This window comes from Apteryx mantelli, chromosome 3, assembly GCF_036417845.1.
Source record: "Apteryx mantelli isolate bAptMan1 chromosome 3, bAptMan1.hap1, whole genome shotgun sequence".
NCBI lineage: Eukaryota > Metazoa > Chordata > Aves > Apterygiformes > Apterygidae > Apteryx > Apteryx mantelli.
In genome coordinates, this window is record NC_089980.1 from 55,559,156 (window position 1) to 55,583,529 (window position 24,374).

At 40.3% G+C, this 24,374-nt stretch overlaps 1 protein-coding gene across 1 annotated transcript in view; it reads left to right on the plus strand.

Moving 5' to 3' along the window:
* The first annotated feature begins 5,963 nt into the window (after positions 1-5,963).
* Positions 5,964-24,374, plus strand: part of FAM120B (family with sequence similarity 120 member B) — a 68,279-nt gene continuing 49,868 nt past the window's right edge. The window contains exons 1-5 of the mRNA XM_013946116.2: positions 5,964-6,191; positions 6,690-7,735; positions 10,566-10,746; positions 17,372-17,467; positions 24,095-24,267. Coding sequence (XP_013801570.2) covers positions 6,716-7,735; positions 10,566-10,746; positions 17,372-17,467; positions 24,095-24,267 — 1,470 coding nt within the window. The 5' untranslated portion in view covers positions 5,964-6,191; positions 6,690-6,715. The remainder of the gene's footprint in view (positions 6,192-6,689; positions 7,736-10,565; positions 10,747-17,371; positions 17,468-24,094; positions 24,268-24,374) is intronic.

A 24,374-nucleotide genomic window follows, 5' to 3' on the forward strand; every position in this document is an offset into this window, starting at 1 on the left:
GCAGGCGGCCGGACCCGCGCGACGCCGGGCCGGGCTGCGCGCCCCGTCGGGGCGCCGGGGCCGGGGCCGGGGCCCTCCCGCTGCCCGGTGGGGCACGGTGCTCCCCGGCTGGCGCGGCCCCGCTGCCCCGAGCTGGTCCCGTCGCCGTCACGACGGGCGCCCTCGTCCCCGGGCAAGCATTTGCCGTCCCGCCGCACAGGAGCCGAAAGCTCCCGGTCCGCCGCAGCTCGTCTTTCCAAACAAGCCAGATTATGCGGAAAAAGTCGCTTCAAAGAGGAGCTGTTAATTAGGGCAGCGCGCTCCGGTCCCTGGCGTGCGACCCTGTTTTTTCCCCGGGACGGAGGGCTGCGGGCATATGGCGAATGGTGCGGCGGCGGCCGGCGCTGTACGTGTGGAGCTATGTGTAGCCGAGTGTGCATAATATTTTAATTAGGCCTGCAGTCCCCACGGAGGTATGTGTGCGCCGCTGCCCCTCCGACACGACCCGCACGGCGCGCCCCCCGGCCGGGGCGGGCTGGGGGCAGGCGGGGCACCGGGGCTCTGCGCCCCCGGCCGGCGCCGCCGGGCTCGGCGGCGGGCACGGGGCGCTGCTCCGGGCGCCGGGGCCGGGGCGAGGGTCCCCGGGGCGCCCCGCTGCCCCCATCCCAGCGGGTGGGCTGGGGCAGGGGGGGCGCAGCCCCGAGAGGGGCTCCCATGTGCTTTCCGTGTGCGGGGGGTGGGGGTGGGGATTAAGAAGTTTAGCATGTAGGTTAGCCCAAAGTTGCAAAGGCATGTGCTGATTAGAATAAGAAAGGGCAGTCGCGTGGCTCAGCTGGCACACAGAGAGGCCAGATGATAGATAAGCAGCTCTGGGCCTTCCCTCCCCCCCATCCCCCTTTTTCAAATCGCAAATCATCTGCTGCAGCCCTATCCTAGCCCCTAATTTTCATAACAATGGTTGTATGTTTACCTGTGATCCTAGAACCGACGGGGCATTCCTTTGTCTCCCGATGAGATTACCGCAGCCAGCTGCTCTCCGAGCCTTCCCTGGGCAAATCTGAAAGTGGCCCCTATATGTGTTTTACTGATTTCACACGAGGGGAAAGCTAGCGCTCCCTCCCCCTCCTCTGCGCTACTTGTTTGGGTTTGTTCCCTGGCTTGTTTCCGACGTGATTTTGCTTGTGAGGAACTGCCATGGATAAAATTGGCCACTTGTGTGTGTGCGTGGGCGGGTGTATGGGTGTGCGTGCTGTCGGCCTCTTTCCTCCCCTTTTAGCCCCAAACTCGTTTCCCCAACACACTCACGATCTTACCTCTACTAGAAACCACTGACTGCATTTGGTCGAGGTGACCTTCTGAGTCCTTACCAGCCTGAAGCAACCTGTCATCCTAAGAATTATCCTATGCTCCAGCACCCCATCTGTCCCGTCAGGCACCCGGCATAACCCCACGGCTTGCCTCGGTGCGGGCGTCACAGAGCAGAGAGGGGATGACTTGGCTAAATTTGTGTACGTGAGGAAAAAACATCTGTTACAGCATTTCTCAGAAAAATGTTTTGCACTCCAGCTAGAAGATTTTGCTGGATGGCTGGAAATATTCCTGTCATTGATATCCAACTTCAGTAGCAACACTGCCTGTGTTCACCAGTTCCTATAGGGAAAACTCCTCTTCCCTGTTCCCTGGTTTAATTAATCATAGTCTTAAGCCAGAATGAACTCCTAACGGTATCTGCACAGACCACTCTTCCCCTATGACTGCCAACACAGCGTGCTGCTGTACTGTGCTGCACTTCATGCATGAAGGCTTTTTCTGCTCCCCTGTGGCCTGCAGTCCCCCTTGCACGGTGTGCACATCTTGTGTATTATGTGCTCGCTGCAATGCAAAACCTGCTGGAAATTAACTTGGGGAAGGGGGGTGTTTGATAGTATGTTTCCAGGGCCTTCTGAGCCACTTCCAGTCCGCCTTGTTTTTCCTTCTTTTCTGCATCTCTCTGCGCCTAAGATGTGCGGGGGGGGGGGGGGGGGGGGAGGAGGGAGAAGAAGGGGGCAGAAACTACTTTGCAGAAGGTGATTATGAAAAAGAGGATGGGTATGGATGGGGCAGGCCTGTGCTTTTGGAAATGCTCTCCTCTTTTCTGAGAGCATCTGCCCGGAGATGAACAGATGTGGGCACCTGCAGTGACAGGCCACATATGCTCCGTCCTATTCACAGGCATTCAGACTTGGCTACAATGGTGAGGCTTTGTGTACACAGAGTCACCAAATATATTAATCTGTGCTCCCCAGAGCACTGCTCTGTTTAATTTTTCACCAGCAATAACATCTGATCTAATCCTTCCAGCGGCTCCCCAAAGTGCCTCTTTTCCCCCTGAAAATATGTGAAGTTACTCAGGTCTCCACCTGTTGCCTGCAGGGTGGAAGTGGGTCGCGAACCCGGAGAGGCCCTGGCACGCCTGTAACCAGTTTATCCCGGCCTGCTGCTGAGAGCACACGCCGGCAGAGCGCGGCGAGGCAGGGAACACAGGGGTAAGATGGGGGCACCCCTTCAGTTTTAATTACCAAAGGAAACCGAGCAAATCTGCCCCCCTTCCCATTCCTCCCCCGTTCCCGTTAAAACTGCCTACAAGGTTCCCCATAGATCGCTTTGTATATCAAGCTCTAGTGGTTATTATAAACATCGGTCAATAGACCACGCAGCCAAAAGGTAACATAAATCTCAGATGTAAGACTTAGATTTTTTCAAACAATTTTGGTGCGCGACTCTTTCATCTGATCATCTCTTATTCTGTTTTGATTTGTTTTCGGGCACAATGAGCCCTTTGGTCCCATTGTGGCCCGCACAATGCGCACGGACACCAGACTGTGAATGAAGACAGAAGCAGTTCAAACAAACCAGGCCCTTTCTTTCCTCTCTCCCCATTGTAATATGAATGGGCCTGCTGCAATCGGCTGCTAGGAAACACTCCTTTTAAAGCCCACTACGGGGACGGCGAGAAAGGGACCCCAATAAAAAACGCCCCCCTCAAATGTAACGTGTCAAGGGGAGGGGGCGTACCTGAGCAGCTCGTTTGGGGGTGTTTTTTAGTCAGCTCTCAGATCCCAAGCAGCCCCCAAGTGATACCTAGCGTATAAGGCTGACCCCTACCCCTGAGAGGCCGAGACAGGAGCAGCGTTATAAAACAGGCACAATTCGCGCTACAGCATAGCCCACACGGCGGCCGGCAGCGATCGTTTCAGGGCGCAACGACCCCTCGGTGCAGCCCCCGCCCCGCGGGCCCGGGCCTCCCGCCGCCGCCGTGCGCATGCGCGGCCCAGCCCCAGGGAAGCGGAAGCGCCGGCTCGGGTTAGTGCTGGGGGTGCCGTTAGGCGGGGGTGGGCGGCCGCTTAACGGCCATGTGGCGCGCGCGCGCCGGAGGGGGAGGGGGTTCTCGGGGGCCCCTGGGGGCGGCGGGGGGACCTGCAGCTCCGGCCGCCGCTCGTAGCACGGCCTGGGCGCCGCAAGGTGTCCTGAGGAAGGGGCTTTCGTCTTCCGGGGCTGGACGCAGCGGTGCCGGCCGCTCCCCCGCAGCGGCGGGCAGGTGCCGCAGGTCCCTCCACCTGCCTCGGGCAGGCCGCGGGCCCGGCCGCCGCGCCCGGCGCCTCCCGCTGCCGCACCCCTAGCATCGGCTCCGGGCGGCGGCGCCGCGTGCTCTGCTCCGGGGCCCTTGTGCGGTGTTTTGAGCTGCTGCGTGCGCGTTAAGCGCGCCCGTTGGTGTGCGTGGGGCTGTGCGCCTCTTTCTACTGCACGTTCACTGAGCGGGTGGGGAGTGGAGAGCTTTGCCCCTAGTCCCTGGTGCTGTGTACTTCGACTAGAGGGCTCTTGTGAGGGCTGGAGTAGTTTGTTTACACACTTCTGCCCCCAGCGTAACAGTTCTTTGCAGTGTGGCACGTTATTATGAGTGTAGTAAAATCTGCATCTTGGTAGTTGTTTGCTGACAAGATAAAGTTAGTGACATCTTCTCACTAGCCGTAGTAGGGACCATCTGTCTGAATTTTTGTGTATATGTAAAAATTAGAGGAAAGATATTTCTAATTATTTCAGTTTGTGGAGAAAACTTAATTTTTTTTCTGCAGAGTCACACACTTGATAGTTATGCAGTTGGGATCTTCTGGTAACCTGAGATCTCCATTTTACACAAATAATATTAGAAATAAGTGTCCAGTCTTAAATTATTCATCTACCGTACTGCACAAAATACACATGCTTTTCACTGTAAAGAAGTGGAAGTTTTCATTAGAAACTTATTACTCCAACATAAAACACTTAAGTCCTTATTTTGCTAACATTATTCACGTATTTAAGGATGAAAGTACTTCTCAAGTCAGCAGATTTGACTTATTTTCTGTTCTGCTACCCTGACTGATTGGACAGTGATTTCCTTAATATAAGGGTTACAGTTTTGTAGTGAAACAAGATGGATGGCAGAATATAAAATCTGTGGGTTTTGTTATGTTTGCATAGAATATGTTTATGATAATAGTATTGAAATGCTTGTGGTGACCAAGCTGTTTGCTTACATGCTAAGTCACACAACTTTCTATTGATTAAGCCAAACTAGTACTGGTAATGGAAAATTTTCTGATAATGTCTGTATCATAGACTTGCTTAGATTGTTAGGCAAGAGGAATGCTTCAGATACAGGTGTCATAGGGTAGGAGAATGTTTCTATTACCTTATGTATAGCTGGTAAATAATTTACTACACTTCTTCCTCTAGATGTGTAGCTACTGAGGACAGAATCTGTACTAAATCATAGCTAAAACTTGCTTGGACACACAGTACATTTCTGCAGAAATAATGCCAGCCATGGCCTACTGTATCTGTGCAGTGACCTCATATCATTCAGTGTGTCTGCGCGTGTTAGTGTTTGAAAGGCAAGGATCTTCACACTCATTGCTGTTTCTCCATGGAAGGTAATAAAAAGTAATAACATACCAATGCTCCAACTGGGATCAGAGGTGCAGCTCTCCTGGTGCAACAAATGGCTGGAATCTTAAGGGCACTCACACGACACTGGAAGTAGCACTGTACAGAAGTAGCATCCATTACTACACAGTACCTGTGTAGTAATGAAGCAGATTCATATTCATTTATTTCTGGTTTTATTACAGTAATGTCTACTGTGTACTCCCAAGTTTATTTTGTATTTATATTCATGTATTTCATACTACTTTCAACTAAAGAGGGTATTCAAAAACAGTCTGTGAAGGGTATTAGATATTTAAAGCTCTTGAGGAAGAAGAACTCAGAAATACCTTTAAGAGTTGTCAATTCACAATACTGTTGGGAATTCGCCTTCCTTTTTGTATACCCCAGGCACGTATGCTCTAACGGAACACTCCTGAGACAGCCTGTAATTGAAATGTCAGAAACCAGCAGTGTGAAAAACAGAAAAAATTGTGCCTGTTTAATTAAAACATGGTGAATTTCTTAACTGTTTAAGTGAGGAAGGATTTGATGTTTGTGTAAAGTCAAAATAAAAGCAAAACAAAGCTTGTCTCATTGCGTGAGAAAATCAATGTTGTTACCTCCAGTTTTGATTGGAAGGTCCTTTAAAATAAAGTAGTGTTGTAGGACAGGAAATTGATGTTGCAGTAGAAGAAAAAGCACATTTAACATTAAGCTGTGCCAAACTTTTAGGCATTGAGATTTCTAGAAAGAAAAATGGAGGTCAGCAAAGGTTTTAATTTTAACTCACAACTGTCTCCTTATGGAACACGTGTATTGGTTTATTTGACTTACTCTTAAGCTCTGCCACAGAACTTGGAGGATCTGTATGCTTCAGTCTTTCGGTAGTTATTAAATAAGCAGAAAATAGGCTTATTCCCTAATTATTTAATTTCTAGCTAATGTTTGCATGCGTGCCTTTTAAAATAGAGAGATTTGAAATTGCTGTGCTTGTTAGAAATCCCATTTAATGTATTACCTTGACTAGTAATGAAAGCCATATTTGTAGCTTTACTAAGTATAGGTAAACCTATAATTCTTTAAACATGTCTTGAAATTTAATTGTGTCTTCAAATGACAGGATAGTAAAATGGATTCAATTTCTGTTTCAAAGCAGAACTGACACTACAAAAATTGTATAGGAGTAGAAATACTGCAGCTGGTGCCATATTAATGGACTACTGACTGTGAACTCAGATGGCAACTGAGCCATTTGCACACTCAAGGTACAGGGCTGATTTTCAAAGTTATTCAGTATGTGTTTCCGCTGACCAGTTGAAGGTGCTCATATACATTTAGTGTGAAAATCAGACCATTAATTCCTGTGTTGCATGTTATCAGCTAAGATGTTATAAACTTTTTAATTATATCTACATTTGTTTTCCTGGAAATGAACACTTTTTATATATTTAACTCTATTCATCTGATTTTTTTAAAGTCATAGTTGTGAAACCCTTTTTGATAATTACAATTTTCACTTGATAAAAAAACCAGAGGCGGAAGGCAAAGTGCTTTGCAAGGTGAGAGGGCCTTATGTCCAGTTTGCTGAAGGGAAGAAAAGTGGTTCAGACAGTTTAAAGGCCAGTTTAAATAACACAGCAAGACATTAGCAAAAACAGAAAATTAACTAATTCCGTTTCCAAGCTGCTTTTTTTAACCATAGAATTTCATTGCTTTTCTTGGTATTATGTTTTAGAATGCTGTTTTTATTTTTCTTCTTTCAGGCTGCTGAGAGTTTCAGAGATCAGCCATGGGCATTAAAGGTTTGCAGGGATTTGTGACAAAGGTTTGCCCTGATGCATGCACAATGGTAAATCTGAAAGAAATGGCAGAAAGACACCACATCAATCATCCTGATTTCCCTCCTGTTATCGTGGTAGACGCCATGAGTTGTGTTAGGTACTGGTACACACCAGAATCTTGGGTGTGTGGTGGCCAGTGGCAGGAGTATCTTGCTAATTTAGAGAATTTTATTGAAGCTTTTATGGCAGCTGGTATCAAGTTGGTGTTCTACTTTGATGGTGTGGTAGAAGAAAAAAAGAGAGATGAGTGGATCAAAAGGAGATTGCAGAATAACAAGGAAATAGCCAGAATATTTCAGTTTATCAAGACTCACAGGAAACAACCAGGGAGAGAAATGTTTGTTATTCCTTCCGCTTTACCTACTTTTACACGTTTTGCACTAAAGTCCCTTGGTCAAAAAACAGTATGCTCATTACAAGAGGCAGACTTTGAGGTGGCTGCTTATGGATTGCAGCATAATTGCATGGGAATTCTTGGGCAAGATAGTGACTACCTCATCTATAATACATCTCCCTACTTTTCAATTGAGAAGCTCTGTTTGGACAGACTGGTCACAGTTATGTACTCTAGAGAAGACCTTTGCCGTGTGTTGGGTCTTAGTATGACACACCTCCCTCTGCTTGCTTGCTTGCTTGGCAATGATATTGTCCCAGAAAGCTTGTTGGAAGGCTTTTGGCATAAATGTTTAGTCATCTATCCCCCCAAGAATAAGAGCTACAGCAGAAGAACTAACATACTTCTAGCAGTAGCAAATTACATCTCAAAAGTTCCATGCTCATATGGCAGCTTGAAAGACTTGGAAAAGATGCTACCTTTGGGATCAGACAAGACCTTACTCTACAGAGGAATGGAGTCCTATCTTTTGCCTGGGCAGCAGTCTCCATGGATTCCTCCCAATGTAACAAATATCCAGATGTTCTCCATTCAGCAAGAAACAGCCATGTGTCAAGATAAGGAAATATTTCAGGTACTTTGCCTCTTAAAGCTTAATGATCACTTTGTTGCAATGACTAATGAAAATTGGTAATGAATACACTGAACCTATTTATTTAAATTTGCTTGGGTAAAGTCTTTTGTGTGTTAAGTGCAGCCATGATATGCATGTGATCAGGGCAAATGGAGCCCATTTCATTCATGTTCCTCTGTTTTTTGAAACATGAGGCAGGTCAAATAATGGGGCAGCAGCTGAAGTGTGGGACACACTGGGCACAGAGATGTACTTCCCATGTATTGCACAGTGTAATAGCTTCTGTTTTGCTTTTTGAACCCACAGGTCAGATACAGCTGATTAACGGTCTACTTCTCTGTGCCTGGCCCATGTAGTCAAGGTACCAAAGGGTAGACTACCTGGCTGATACAAAACCCTGCTTCTAGGACATGGACTAATATTTATACCAACTGAGCTACCTTGTATCAGAGTTAGTTTTTATAGCAGTAGTAAGTCAAGAGTATAATACTGCAAATTCATGGAAGTTAAGAAAATATGCTGAAATTTACTTTAAAAAATCTTAGGATGTAGTGTCTTTTGGCCCCTATATTAGTCATCTATTCATTCCTACTTTGTTAGGTACATAGAAGCTTCAGGTCTTTTTTGTCTGTCTCTTAGTTATCTTGAATCTTTTCTTTAAAATTATTTTCCTGTTTCCTCATTATCTTACACTAATGTAATCCTATATTTTACATTTTCCTTTCTAAGAAGACTCTAAAACTTTTAAAAGCATAATTTGAAAACTATGCAGTGCTCATTTCAGCTAAACTGCAGACATCTTTGGGGTTGATATTAACCACACATAGATACATATAATTTTTGACTGTACTACTTAAATGGAAGACACTGTTAAAAAAACAAAAACCTTTCATTTTAATAAGGGGTTGAAGGGTACTGTTTGTAATTTAAGTGCAAGGAAAAATTAGGCAGAATATAATTAGGTAAGCTGGATTATGGCCAGGACAATAGTGTTAGCATCCTTACTCTTAAGAGAACATGCCATACAGTCTTTATGACAAGTAGTCATTATTTCTTGGTTTTGTCTTTCATTTGAAGGGTTATATTTCTCTAGCACCATGCTGAGAAAGTACTATAATAACTATAATTTTATTATAGTTTAGATAGTTTATTATAGTCTAGAAGTTTCATTGAAGACTGTGGCCTCACCATTGCTGCATAAGTCCTATATTAAGTCAGTTCCTTGGCCAATGAAATTACCATCTAATTTGTAGATTTATTAACCTGTCTTTTGTTTTTCTGTTCCAGGTATTTAAATATTTGTAATGTCTGTGCTGCACCTCATATTTTGAAACCCATACCCGATTCTACTTACCTTACACATTATCTAAAATGCACAAAAGTGACATTTATAGCTCAATCCCAATCTTGAGGATGTTGCCTCATGTTGCTGCTTCTCTCAGGGGGAAAAAAAGCATAACTCTATCTGTCTCTATGTGTAAATCAGAAATATTTTTCAAGATACAGCATTGAATACAGCTATCATTTTGAAACATCTTTTTTATTTCATTAGGATATGTAGATTATTGCTAAATTGTGAGAAGCTAGCATTTCAAATGAAGTAATATCTGTGAAAGTGGTTTGGCTGAAATAGTTCCATACTTCGTTCCAATCATGCTTAAAACTAATGAACTGTTAATTTTTATATTATACAAAAGTGGATTGGGAGATTACATTGTTTAAGTAAATTAAGAATCCTGAAATATTTCTTCCAGAGCGGTTGTTAACTTACTCCTGTAAGAGAATACTGTGTTGATGAGCACTATACGTAGGAGTCTGTTGTTAATTTTGTGCTCATGTGAGATGTTTTCTCACATTATGCTCACGTGACATTTCAGTAGAATTAGTTTTGATCAGTTATGACCTAGTGATTGACTGCAGCTTTCAAGTGTGGATCCCTGAGTTCCCAGGCTTGCAGATATTAGAAATTTTGCAGAAATGGTGAATTTGGCTCTGGACAATAGTGTAGTAGTCCCCCATGAAAGAATTTGAGATAGCTCTGTAGATGGCACAACCCAAATAATACAGATAGTGTTACGCATACAGGGAATATGGAGCAGAGAAACTTGAGTGCTTGCTCACGATACGTCATGGGTTCAGGAGAATTTATTAGGCCTCCCGCCCCCCGCAGAATCGGGACTGACTCCAGTCAGCTCTTTGAACACTCTGGTAGCTTTGGTCTGGGGGTATGGAGCAGAAACAGTCCATCTTGTATTTCTTTTCTTGGGGAAAAGCTATTGCAAACTAAAAGTGTAGTGAAAGTAAAGTATTTTAGTTTCACCGTAACAAAAACTAGCCAAAGTCAGCTAGTGTCAGGACAGAAATAGTGATGTCCTGTGTAGTTTATCCTGCAATAAAATGAAAAGTTTGGGTTTTGTCATGCCTTCACTCACATGTTTAAAACAAAGAAGTGTGTGTATACACTTTTTAAAGGAGAAAAGATAAGTTTTCAAGTGAGGGTAGTTCATTTTTCTATGACTGACTTTGAAATTCATAGTAAGCATTCTTATTCTCAAAAAAGGTGTCATCACTAACAGATTTAAGAATTCAGGGAGGGAATAAGAGAAAGGTAATGATGGGTTTTCTGAGGATTTCCATCCACAAAAAGATAGATATCTGAAAATATACTAGATTCCTATTTTTTGAAAAAGCATTTGTTCTCTCCTCCCTGACCATTCCCTCAATATTTTCACTGCTAGAGGAGGTACTGTTTCCTCTAACAGTGAATTAATTGTCTTACTTTCTGATCATTCTTAATTTTGAAGATCAACAGCTTTTTCCTTCTTTGAAGTTAGCTAAAGAACAGCACATCCAATCTGAAAATTATGCAATCTTCAATATCCTGAGTAATGGAGAGATTGAGTGCAGCAACTCTTTGGAAGATGAATGTGATACAGAGATTCCTGGACAGGCACTTATCTACCGCCCTGCTCGTCAGCATATTTATTCTGTCTTGTTGGCATCTGGAAAAGGTAAGGATTAGAGCACTTACACCATTATTCAAGCATACTTGAAATTTGGAAATGTGAAATCTTGATTTCCATGTTTTAGTGGCTACATCTCCATGACATTTAGGGTAAATACTGTGGACAGCCTAAGTGTACTTATTAAGGAATCAATAGAAAACACAACAATGAAAATGTAGTCTTTCTACATGCTGTTGAATTTTAGTGCTTTTTAAGAAATTAAAGAAAAAAATAAATTTTTGTCTTGTTAAATGGGCAGATGTGAGAATTGTTAATAACCAGAAAATTGAGCAAAACCACTGAAGTTTAGAATATTTTAAGAGTCTGAGAGGCTATGAAAGCTTTTTTTGATTTGATAAGTGTATCTCTTTAGAAGTTAATGTCAGATGTAATACCCTTTTGTAAAACAGTAATGCACTGTTAGCATTTTGCCTTCTCTTGATTTTAAGTCTGCAACTTTAAGGACAGTTTATAGGTGAAGCCGGTTATTGCACTAATACAAACACATGCAGTCATGTCAATGATTTTTAGTTCTTTCATCAAGTTGCTAGAATATACAACTTCTTTATCCAGTGATGTAAACTGATGCTGTAACAGGATATGTATTTGTGCTCATATTCTTCTGTGTAAAGAGAGAGAATTCTTTATGCAAATACACAGACAAATTTTAAGTTCTTAAGACTTCCATTCATTAAATGTTATTTTTAGCTACAGTGACTTTTATTTCATACTTCCAATAGCTTTTAGAAAGTGACTTGAAAATTAAAAAATTATTGCACCTTTATTCCTTTTAATATGTTCTTTTCTCCTTGTTAATCACTTCACATTTTGGTGGTGAAAGTGCACCATCATCAAACTTTATATTTTAATTATGTATTTAGAAAGGCCATGTAACTAAGTACCTAACTTCCTTCAGCCACTACAGACTGAAGTTGTGCTATAATAGAAAAGAAAATAGGAAAAAGTGAATCAGAGTATAAATAGTCATTTGGAGAGAATAACGAAAAGCTCAGCAGTAATCATGCACATCTGTCATTTTTCATTTTTCAGGCCACTGCCTCTAAATTTTGGGGACAATTATAACTTGGTTGGGTTTTGTTTATTCCTCTAAGCAGCAGGATATTCATTGATGTTCTCAGGAACACCCAGAACCAAAACTTCTAATTAACCATTGTCACTGGGCAGGGTAGTAGTACAGATTTGCATTTGTGTTACAGCATTTGTAGTACTCAGATGAAGATTAGATTTGAATTGCAAAAACATTAATTTAGAATCTTAAAATGAAATTTGGACATGAAAGATGTCTTTTAAGAAAGTGATATTGCATAAATCCACAGATAACATGTATTATTGGTTCTTAGTTCATACTTCAAATTCCAGGTGCAAATGGCTGTAAATAATTTTCTGAAGTAAATCATGGTGAACACCCCCAATCCCTTAACCCTCCAAAACAGTAGGTAGAGCATGTCTGCATGGCCACCCATATTAAATCTGCATTTTCAGTGGACATATCTACCTCTAAGTGTTTTAACCACATCACTTCCTATTAGTGTATAGGTTGGTATTTTACTCCAGTGTATAGCTGCTTCTAGGTCAGGAAGGTGGACCATTAATCAGACTCTGTATGGAAGCTCACAAGTAAACATCAGCATTACTTTTTATGAATTTGCTCTTAGAGCTACAAGGAGGTAATGTCCTTTACCAGTTTCCCTTAGATGAAGTAGACTGTTTTTTGTAATTCAGTGACAGGTAGCATGGGAAGAACTCACCTAATGATATGTCTCCACTGCAGACTCTAGTATAGTGTAGAATTACTTTGGGTTAGTGTTAAAAAAGAGCTTACTGGAAGGAGTCAACCAATTAAATTAGTCCTTGTGGAGTCTGCTGTCACTGTGAAACAATTGCCAGTATAGCTCATTTGCTACTAACTTGGCTAACTGTACACAGTGTTCCAGTTTGCAGTGCAGATGCATGTGTGGAATCAGACTGTCTGCGCAAATATCACACTCAGCTTTTTAATTTCCTAAGATCCCTCAATTACAAGATTCCTGTCTTGGAAACTGACCTGTTCACAAACCTTTTGCAGTTTGTAAACCTGTTTGTTTACTGTTGATAGGGATACCAAAGCAGCCAACATTTTGTAAAACCAGTTGTTACAGTTTTTATTAAGAACAGATTAAAAAATACTATGAACTGCTTCCTCTGCCCTGAAACAAGAAGCTGTTAGATTTGAATATTTAGGTTGAGATTTTCAAGGGTGCCAAAGGGAACTGAGAATCAATAGGAGCTGGATGTCTTCATATTCTTTGAAATCACCTACTTAGACCATGACACTTTGCCTGAAGCCATAATTTGATACGTATTTCTATTTTTGGCAGTGCCAATGTAAGCACTTCTCTTGCACAGCCACTCATTTCAGCCCCTGTGCTACCTTTTAGTCATGCTGGTGCAGCTGTTTGTGCAGCTACATGGTGACCTAGATTGAGAAGCTGATCTGAGTTAAAATAGCACTTCTCTGTCCTTCCTGGCCTTTCTGTCATTAAAGTAAGTTTAAACTGTATCACTTACCCAGTCTGGCTTTTTGTGCAGCCACAGGTTGTGATGAGACAAGCTGAGGGAATGGCACAGAGAGGGAATGAGCAAATCAGTGGCTGTGTAAGTTAGCAATGCTGCCGAGAGAACTGTTCAGGGAGCTATACCTTCAGCTGTGATTTGGGATATGTTAAGCATGTGCATACCTTTACTCGGTGATGTGTTACTAGAATCAGAGCCTTAATTTGACTCTAAAAAAAGGTCAATAAAGCTTTGGTGGTGATCTTGAATAACATGGCATTTGTGGTCTACGTATTTTTAAAATATCTTTATAATTAATTGGGCTACCTCTGTTTGTTAAGTGAAATATTACTTGTAGTGATATATAAGCTCTCATCTTTAAGGCTCTTTCCTAGAATAACAGTACTACTGGAAAAATTTAAGAAGGAGGGAAAAATGACGCTGAATAATGCTCCTGTGTAGCACCTTGATAGGCCAGCCAAGCTCTTTCTTTTGTGTGTGTAATGAAGAGTTCAGAACAAAGCTGACAGGTTTGGAACTAGCTCGGTCCATGGAAATACCTGCACCTGTGTTACTGTTGCCAATTAGGAGGTTATGTAATGTAGCATAAACACGGGGCCAACTCCTGGAAGTCTTGGATTCATGCCTAGTTCTGTGTTTAGCAGGCCAGACTGACCCTCACTTTGATACTGTCAAAACCAGTCCATTAGCAGAATTTTTGCCAGATATCACCCGTGACCACTCAGTAAGGCTGGCATTGGTGCATATGTAGAGGAGCATATGTAACATAGTTTCCAACGGTCTGAGTTTAGTGTTTTGCACACTGTTAGAATTTGCTTAGACTGATAGGCAGTGCTCATTCACAGATTGTTCAGAGTCTGTTTAAACAAAGGAACTGCTATCTTTGAGTTTCAGTGGTGATATTATGAATGTACATCGTGGAAAAAAGTTTGAAAAAGGAGACTGGGATTTTTTTCAGAGATGTTTCTGTGTAGGGAGAGTTGGCATTTAGTAATCATGTCTACATTTTGTTCTTGCTGTGTTAATGTGCTATCAGTTTGCAGGACCTTTCTTTCAGCTATATTTATGTGACTTCTTATATGAATAGTCACATACTTTTGTAATTAATGGAATCTAATTGTGAAAAGCACTCAGCTGATGTTGGTGCTGCATCCTGTACCAACATTCACATAGATTAAAACACAATGCTAGAGGTTTCCTGTTAACTTTTTACTCTACTTGAGTTCAATGGGCAATGTAAAAATAGTATTTCACTGGCATTTGGGATCAAGTGACATTTTAATAAGTTGTTCTGTGAACTCTGGAACCAATTAAGAGTGACTTCCGCCTCACCAGTTTCCTCACAGCAAAGCTTTTATTCCCATGCCCCTTCCTAGTATCCTCTTAACTTCTCCCCATGTCCATAAAACTTTCTTCCAGCAGTATATTGAGTTGCAATATATTGAGTTCCCAAGTATGCCTCCCTGTTGCCTCCTGCTCTCCCCAAATCCTGTCTCCCTCTTTATTCTGCTCTAGTGTTCCCATAGCTATTTATGTATTCATTGGCCACCCGGTGCTACCAGATAAAACAGGCAACTTGACTTCCCTGCCTTTCCTTCAGTTGGGGCTTTAATAGGCTCCTTCTCTCAGCTGACTCACCAGTTTCTTGAAATGTTTTGTAACTTAATACATTTGAAACATCTTCTCCTCTGTCAAATTTAGTTGAAACAGAGCGGTGGGTTCATGAGTTAAGTAAAAGACAGACCTCCCAATTGTATAAGCCTTGCTTTCTTAAGAAGCCAAGATAAAGTGTGGGGGCTGAGTGAGCTAACTAGGTTGAACAAGGCAGAGCAATTCACTTAATAAATCTTAAAACAGAATGCTAAAACATCAGAAATCTTTCTGAAAGTGACTTTGGGCTATTAAATTGGAAATTCTTGTTAATGAAATAACATTATCGTAGGCAATGGTTTATAATCAAGATGGGAGACTATTCAGCTATTGAAATGTGCCATTTCAGTTTGTTTTTTTCTTCAGTGAACACATTTTTCATTTTATTCTTCATGTCAGCAGTTCCCAAACAGTGAAGCATGGAAAGCCAGGTGCAGTGCTGTCCCTCACAGCCCAGCTGGTGGCTCTTCAGTGCCTCACCTTTATTAGGAGTTTGTGCTGCAGGTCCGTGGGTAAGGAAGGAGAGAGAAGTAGGGTTGTAAAATAGATGATGTTCTGTTATTTTTCCCCTCCTCCTATCCCTGACACTAGTGCCTCATCTGAGGAATTTCTGCCCCTGTACCATAGCACACCAGTCGCTCATTTATGCCAACAGTCATTTGAAGAGTTGAACTATGAATGGGATCAGGAAATTGATATAACCAAAGGTTTGATGGTGGAGGGGGAGAGTGTTGGAGGGACTGGGGTTTTTTGTTTGTTTGTTTTTTTAGCTGGGTAAGGTTTTTGACTGGGGTTCACACTGTGGCATCAGAAATACTTGTGCGTTTTTAGTGCAGAGTGATGGGAACTGATGGTAAAAGGCAGGTGTTTGTCAAGTTGTTAGTACGACTGAAGCCCCAGTGTCTTAAAACCAGTGGCTTCAGCACTGTGGGCCACAGCTGGAAGGAATTAGAGATGCAGTTCTGTGAATCTGGAAAGGGATAAGGGAAGAAAAGAAAAAAAAATCAGCTTTGAGATTTGCCTAGAAAAGATTTGAAAACACTATCCCAAGTGCCTAGGAGTAGCTGAGTCTGTTTATTTCATACTCTTTATCAGGGGGTGGAAATTTAAGGTACTGTGACATGGTTATCATAGAAGCAAAATCTGTGCTCAATGCAGAAAGCACCATTTATAGCAATGGTAACCCCCAGTTTCTGCCTAATAATAGGGAAGGCATCTACTTATAGGCTAACTACTTCAAATCGGATAGACTTCATTTCAAAAATTCTTAACTTTTTAAGGTGTTTTTGAGGGTATTTTCATTTGGAGTTTTTAAAGCATCAAGTAGTTAGGTGCAGTAACAAAGAGAACATGTAACCATTTCTGCCCTAAATGTATTTGTAATATCTAGAAAAACAAGCCAGCCTGTCAAGATAACTGGATTAGATATACCAATATGCTGGAATGAATGCTATGCAAAGAAAGGAAGAAACCTGTATCAAATAAGGGTGTTTTATTTGTAGGGACTGCAAACATGGTTAGGCCTTCTTCATGCAATGTAGATCAAATTTGATAATTGGCTACACCCTTGTCCTCTGCATGCACCCTTGCTATAAATAGATTCTTTAAGTGGAACACTCAGAGAAGTAAGGTACCCAGCTTCCTTTAGATGTTACTGGGAGCTGAGTTTTAAAGGCAATTTGGGATGGGGAGAGTGTGGCTCAGGTAGCGAAACTTCTAAGTTAATAGATACCTTAATGTTTACTTGCAGGGGGGTGGGGTTGGAAATGTAGGAAGCCACTTGAGCTATTATGCATACACAATCCCTTTATACCAGATAAAAGGTCTGGAACAATGTAAAAGGGCTCTAAAAGCTCTGCATCTGACTGTGGGATGACTCCATTGCTGTCAGCTTTCAAATAGATAGCCATCAAGGCCTCCAGTAAAGATTTTGTCTCAAACCCTGACACAGGAAATATCAGGGCAAGTTGGGAGGAGGATTATATTAAAGACTGGCTGCCCATGTGACAGTGGGACACCCCTAAGAAGCTGAGGGAGCTCATGCAGGTCCCTACGCTACACTAGATGCCTCTGCAGCTGCCTGAGCTGCCTCAGAATGGGAGGGCCTAAAATTGGCTGAAAGCCATTTTAGAATGCTTTCCACACTCTTGTGCTTATATTTTTGGCTGCAATTCCCAACTCCAAACTTATGTTTATAGTACATAATTCCAACTCTATTCATTTGTTCTGATGATTTGTCATATGCTAAAACTAATTTTTCTTGGTTTGTTTTTAAAGAAGCTAAGCAAACAAGTCATTATGAAGTGCTTTCTATTACTTTAGAATCCTGACCAGCAGTGCTTCCAACTTTTACACTAATGTCAATACGTGTATTTGATTTATTGACCCAGTTCTGTCTTTTTTTTAGATGGAGCCTATCCTTTGGTAAAAGAGTGGTTTGTCTATTTTGGAAATCCACTACAGCAACCAGAGCTGGTACAACCTATACAGCCTCCTGTTCCAGGTAGAAATAAAATATGTATTGAAATCGGAACTGATATAATGATGTCACTAAAACCAGGTTATAAAATCCATCATTAGGCATTTGATATGGAATCCAAAATGACTGTGAAGAACAAGGAGCTAAAGTTGGAATTTCTGCATGTCTGTAATTGCGTCTAATTGTCCTGTGTATTTGTAATAGGATTCAGCTTTGAACTACATTATTACTGTGTCTCCTTAAACCCAATGCTAATTCAAACATCAGTTCTAAAAAGCAAACAATTCTTTAAGAGTTCTAAACACTGTCCCAAGGCCAGGCTAAGTGGTGTGCAGGGCCATATTAAAATTCTTCTATTGTGCTGTTTGAGGAAAATCTGTCAACAGGATTGGAGGAGAAAATAAAAAATGTTCATTTTATCTAACTTTCAGTGAAAAAATAATTAGGTTATCTGTGTCTGTAAAGTCTCTTCTACTGTCTTAAGCATCAACTGTTTTGGATATTCTTACTGAATTTACTTCAGTCTTCTGTTAGTTCTCTTTTCCTTTAGTAAAGGACACATTCATGAACATCTTACAAGATTCAGTATTATGAGGAATGTCTTTCATTTGTAAGCAAATATCTTACACAGGGCCCAATCTTTTAACTAAAGTATATGTCAATAATCTTTTTATCACTAAATTGTATCATGCTATACCAGTTTATGATAGGAAGTAAAAGGTTCCACATCGGTTTTGTATTTCAGAGGGAATTCATAAAAGCAGTTACCTTACTAATTTGTCCGTGCTGTTGTATTCATAACCCCTCTGTCTTTACTCTCGTCGTCATCTCTCTGTCCATCCATCCATTAACAGGTGGATCAGGAGCTCAAATGTTTTTAGTCTTTCATATGAAATATATTAGTTCTGTTGATATACACTACCATTGATATCTCGTTAGGAAAAATGATTATCTAATTGAATTTGAGAGTATTCACTAGCAGTTTTTCGTGCACTACCCAGAGTTTTTGGCAGCAGTCCTTGTTCTGGTCTAGTCTAAATCCCTTCACTTCTTTGTTCTGAACATTATATGAAGTTGATGCTTTGCTTTGCTTTTTTTGCTAGAGATTGATTTAAAACCTATTTGATTCTAATTTTCTAGGGTTATAGTAAATTGCATTTATTGATGTATCTTAAGATTATATGTTTATCTTAATGTTTGAAACTTACATGTTTAATGAGAGTCTTCAAATTCAAGGATGAAGGAAAAATTGTTGATTTTTAGGTAGCAGCCTTTTCAAAGTCCTTTCGAAAGGAGCTGTGTTTGGGAAGAATTGAGTTATGTAAACAATGTACAAACTTGCTTTCATATCATAGACAGTAGTTTCACTGTCCATTACACATGATCTGTTATTGGGAGAGTGATTATCTAATTAACTTGATGATATCGTGAAATTGCTGTGAAATTTTCCAAATGGATATGAATACGTGGGGTAAAAATTGATTGGTCTCTCCTGTAGAACTGTTTTATTTCAGCATACAATGCTCCAGTATATGGGAAAATGCATTTATCAAACAAAAGAAAAAGTGCAACAAAGCATAAACCATACCTATGTGTGTTACAAGAAAATACAAAACTACCCCAAATGTAGCCTCAAATTCTGTTCCAAGCACTCCCGCTTAGGTGATCTACTTAAAGAGCAGGGGTTTGATTACAGTAGGAGTAAACATACCTAATCTAGTTTTGAGTTAGCTCAGCTTGCCTTCAGACAGCAAGAGAGCAGTAGGAGCATGGAGTCATCACCTGAGTAGGAACTCAAAGTCCTGGCCAGATGTGAGCACCCTACACTGGGGCCATATTATTGAATCTTCACTCCTCATGGTCCCTCAGCTATGTTTGCTTCTGATGCAGTTACATTTCAGTTTGCATGTCAGATATAGTATATTTACTGTTGTGCAATTTTCCTTCCCAGGCAGGGAAGGAAATTCCTTCCTTTTCTGAAGAGGAATCTACTTAATGTCATGTTCTCTGGTTCTACTCTGCAAACATGCTGCACACAGAACCTACCTTCATATTGACAATAAACAGGATTTAAAATCACTGTAAGTTTGTTTATAGCAGCTACATAACAGGAGTTTATAAAAATGGCATCTTCTCAGCCATAATCTTTACTAACTCAATAATGAAAGGCTGTTCTAGCAGACTATTAAAAAAGGGGAGGAGGACTTCTAGTGTGTATTTTTAGTGCTCTGTTGTCATTCCTTCAGTGAACAAATATTTTTCTAAAATTTTTGCAGTCCATATTTGTATGCCTTACATTCGCTCATGCATCTTTTATTTTCCACTGCATGACTTTGTAATTCACCAAATAAGGTTCTCAGCAGCGCATCACATTTTTCAGACAGGAATCTTTCTTAGAGCTAAATTTAAAGAAGTTGTTAGGAAGTTAGAGTTCAAAACCATCAATCAGGATCAGGTTACTCAAAAAATGAAAAGAAATGTTAACAGTTATTTGAAAAATCACAGGTGCAATTAATCTGGGAGAGTCCTTTTTTGTCTTTTGGGGGAAAAATGGTAACTCCATCATCATACTATTTTAGAAATGTACTGAGAATATATGGGAAATCTTGACTGTTGAAGTTGATTTGGATTGAAACGTCTGAAGAAAGAGTATGTGATGTGAATTTTGAACTGTAATCTACATCACTATAAATATTAGAAATTTCTCATTGATCTTAAAAAAAAAAATTCCCACTAAAACATGCAAGTCTTTTTTGTGTATGAAACAGTAGAACTGTCTTCCATCTGAAAAGCTTGCAGGTGATAGACTGAATGTTAGATTTTTTTTTTTTTTAAGGAGCATTGAATCCTAAAGGCTACAAGGTAGTAGTTTAAAATATATTGAAAATATTGTGTGTGTTATGCCTACTCATTTTTCTCAAGACAGAGTCTTCTGACTTAGCACATGCAGGCACTTTCTCTGTCTTTCTCTCCCTCTCTCCTTTCCGGAATGTTCCATTTCATTGGAATGAGTGTGATCTTGATGTTTCCCACACATTGACGGAACACCATTTGAAAAGCTGATAAAAACATCTCTGAGAAATTAACTTTGTTAGAAGATCTGTGATCTAAGAAAATGCTATTTAACATCCTTATCTTGTGAGCATAGCTGATCTGTTTGATATGATGTGTTTAGCATGCGTGTGGTTTATTATGGAGCAGGAGGAAGTCTTATAATCTATACTGGAAATGTATGGATTCTGCTTTTCATTTTATTTCTGAAAATGTGTAGGATATTGTAGCTGAAGTGCATGCAAATCTCATACTGCAGGAGTCTGGATATACTTTCAGTCTTCTGATGACTGTATCTTACAGGGACGTGTCATGAGTACACTCATTTTCAACTTACTGTCTTCTGAATGTTTCTTTGATGTTCAGATTTAATTGCCATTTGAGTTTATGGCATCTTTAAAATTGGCCAAGATTGTTGACACGTTAATGTTGAGCAGTGAAATGTTTAAGTTCTATTACAGTTGTTATAAAATGAAAATTTGGTAGTCAGTATTACTTCAAACAGATATGAACAATCAATATTATACATGAATATCTATGTACAGTATGATTACCTGACTTAGGTTGGTATGAATGTGAGGATCTCCTTTGTATAAGCATAGAATTTAATGTTATCACAGTATTAATGCATTCCACAGTTTTTGCCTACACTGCATATTGATAAGTCAGTTAATGAAGTTGACCAAGTTAAATCAATATTTATATATTTACTTGAAGTGCTCTTGTTTTTCAGGATGCTTTCCATATGATCATGTATTTACATGTATGCATTAAAAGAAAATAAATTGATCAATGATTTTTCTTTCACTTGTTGGCTATCCATTTGGGGGTTTAGAAAAGCACTACCTCTTGACATATCCTTGGAGGTCTTTGTGATGCCCTCCCCCTAGGAGGGCATAAGGACTACGTACATACTCCTGAATACAGTTTTTCACACAGTTTTGTGCATATTGAGGATAACCATAAGTGTACGCAGTGTTTGGCTCTCTCCCTGTAATTCATAGGAACTCCTGGTTGCTACAACCCAAATAGGATAGATAATGTTCTCATGAGTAATCTTTAGAGTGAAAATGTAGATTAGAGTAGAGTAGAGTGGAGATGAAGTGTTTTGTTCTGTGTCTATCCCTTCTGTTACTTCGTTTTGTTTTTTTTGAAGTGAAGCTAGTAAATATTCAGAAATGTCCAGAAAGTAAGTTATTTCTCCTCCCTATCCAAATAAACTTTCTTTCAGGAATGTTTTCTAATTGCTGTTAAAATATGTAGTACAGATGTAACCAGAGCATGTAACTGGAACAGAGAACTATTCTTTAGGTCTACTGTATATGAATCTTAGCTCTGTTGTTGACTGTACGTATTGTCCTGGGAGGGTCATTAAATTTCAGTGTATTTATTTCTTCATTGTATTTATCTTTCATTTAAGGGTTAATATAACAGCTAACTCTTGGGTATGACATGAAATTTAATTACTTGTAGAATGCACTGAGATCCTTGTGTGAAAATACTGCCTTTGGACCATATCAACCAAAAGGAGATAGTGTCAAGTTTTCTTTCCCAGACCAAATAACTCATAATTCTTCAGTACCTCTTTTTCCCAGGCACAAGTAGATGTTGTTTCTGAAAGCATAAGAAACTGTTTATAGAAGAGATTGTTTGAATTTTTTGTTGAGCTCTTTCAATATAGATATGTACATTTTCATTGTGCTTGTTTGAAGGTTAATTGGAAGAAAAGCTAGTGAAGGTGACACTGTGCATTTTAAAAAATGTTTATTTTTCATCCAGCAAGATTGTCTGCATTGTTGCTGCAGTTAGTAGTATTACTCTGCAGAAAGAAAAATTTCTATTATTAGGTACACCCCTGGAGGCAGTTCCTTCAAAGAAAAAATTGTACAGATGGAAGAGAATACTTTCCTTTATCTGACACTTGGAGTATCTCTTCATATGCCGCTGATCAGGAACCTTCTGGAAAGCAGTAGATATCAAAACTAGTTGTTTTTACGCTTGTAAAAATTGTCTCATGCTTTAAAGTTGCTTAGCCTTGATAGGAAAAGTTGTCTTTGTTTTGTTTTTATGTATGTTTTCGTTGTTTTCCTTCCTGGAAGTCAGTCTCTTCTGTTCTTTTTTCCCTAATGCAGTACTTACCAGTACCAAAAACAGTAATCTGAGTTTTATCGTGCTCTCTATACTGACCCTCTCACTGCCAGTAACTGTGATATCACTAACCTGCATTTCTAACCCAAATCAATCTTCCAGTATTTTTTTTAATATATATATTTCCCTACAAAATAAGATTAGAAACTTCCAGATTCTTTGGTAGGATTGCAAGTAGTTCTTTACATAGTTGCAACTTTTGGTGGGAAAGTTAGTTGTAAAAATAATAAAACAAACATCCACCAGGGAAATGAAGAAAGAAAATGCTAGAGAACTTGCTTTTTAGTTTCACCCTCTCTGTAGAATTAGTACCATTTGGTTAATGGGCTTTCTGTGCTAAATAAACATCATCTATGTAGATCTCAGCGCCTTGTCACTTTAACCATTTATTATCACCAAGTGGTCCTAACTGTGGACTACAGCTGCTGCATGTCACTAAACAAGAAAAGGTGTTAACAAATGTAGCTTAATTAGTCCACATTTAAAATTCACACCTCTTTTTATTTAACTACAGAAGCAGCAGTGTTTTACAGTAGGATTCTATCTTTAATTGGGATTCTTAAGCATAACTGGCTAGCTGTTCTGTCATTTTACTCTCATTAGTGTTTATTTTGATAAAGGATTAAATGTAATTTAGATGGGGAGCAAATCTTATATTTGTTCACACATCACAGGTTGGGAGATGGCAACATGGAGAAAGTATTAAGACTTAAATTTAGATACGTTGGTGAATGATACTTTAGAAAAGCCCCAGAAGATATATTATATGTAACCGATGACAATTCTTTTGCGAGTGTTTGCCATAATGTTTCATACTGTAGCCTAGGGAATACAAAATACTAGATAGCCTTGATTTTTTTGTTCCCAGATTTGCTAGTGGACCTCCTGCAGAGGAGTCATGCTTGCAGAGTGCTCTGTGGAGAGTGAGTGCTGGCTTTGCCAGCAAATGCCGTAAGTGGCCAGTTTGTTTCTTAAAGTAGGCAGTGATGAGGAAGCCAGTGCCAGGATCTTTCAACGAGCCCAGATATGTCAACTGTAGGAGGAAGGGTGAAGATACAGATATTTTTTTTTCCTTTTGAATTACTATTTTATGATGACTCTAATCTCACTTTAATAATGCTCTGAGTCCTCAAGGGGGAGGACACAATTTTAGACAAACTTTGTTCTTGCAAGGGGTGAATGCCTCCTGTCTTGAACTTGTCTATGCTGTTGTAACAACTGAATTCAGCCCACTGTGTTAAACATCACTGTAGTCAATACAAGTTGTTTAGGTTACAGGCCTTTTGTTGTTAATTTTTTCTTGAATGCCAGTTTTTGTCAAATTCATTTCATTTTCACTTTGTGGTCCTCGCAAGTTCCAAGAGCGGATCCATTGGTTCCTTTCAGATTTTAATGAGGAAGGCATGTTTTATCTTGCTGCTGCCAAGGTAAAATAATGGATTTCTTTTGTAGGTGGAACACCTAATTTGAAAACACTGTGGTTTGCCAAAGGACCTGATGTGGAAAAGCAACGGTATAGTACATTTCTGGCATGCTTTTGCCTTCAGGACATGATGGAAGAGCTCCAAGCTCTGGAAGCACCTGTTGCAGGATTCTGCTGCTTGCTGGCGTATCTCATCCTGCAGGTAACTTGAATGGTTGCACTTTCTGTAGCCTTCTGCCTCTAGTAAACTGTTTCTTACTAGCCTGTTCCTGACTTTTCTCTTAATCTTTACTGTAGGCATAATTGATC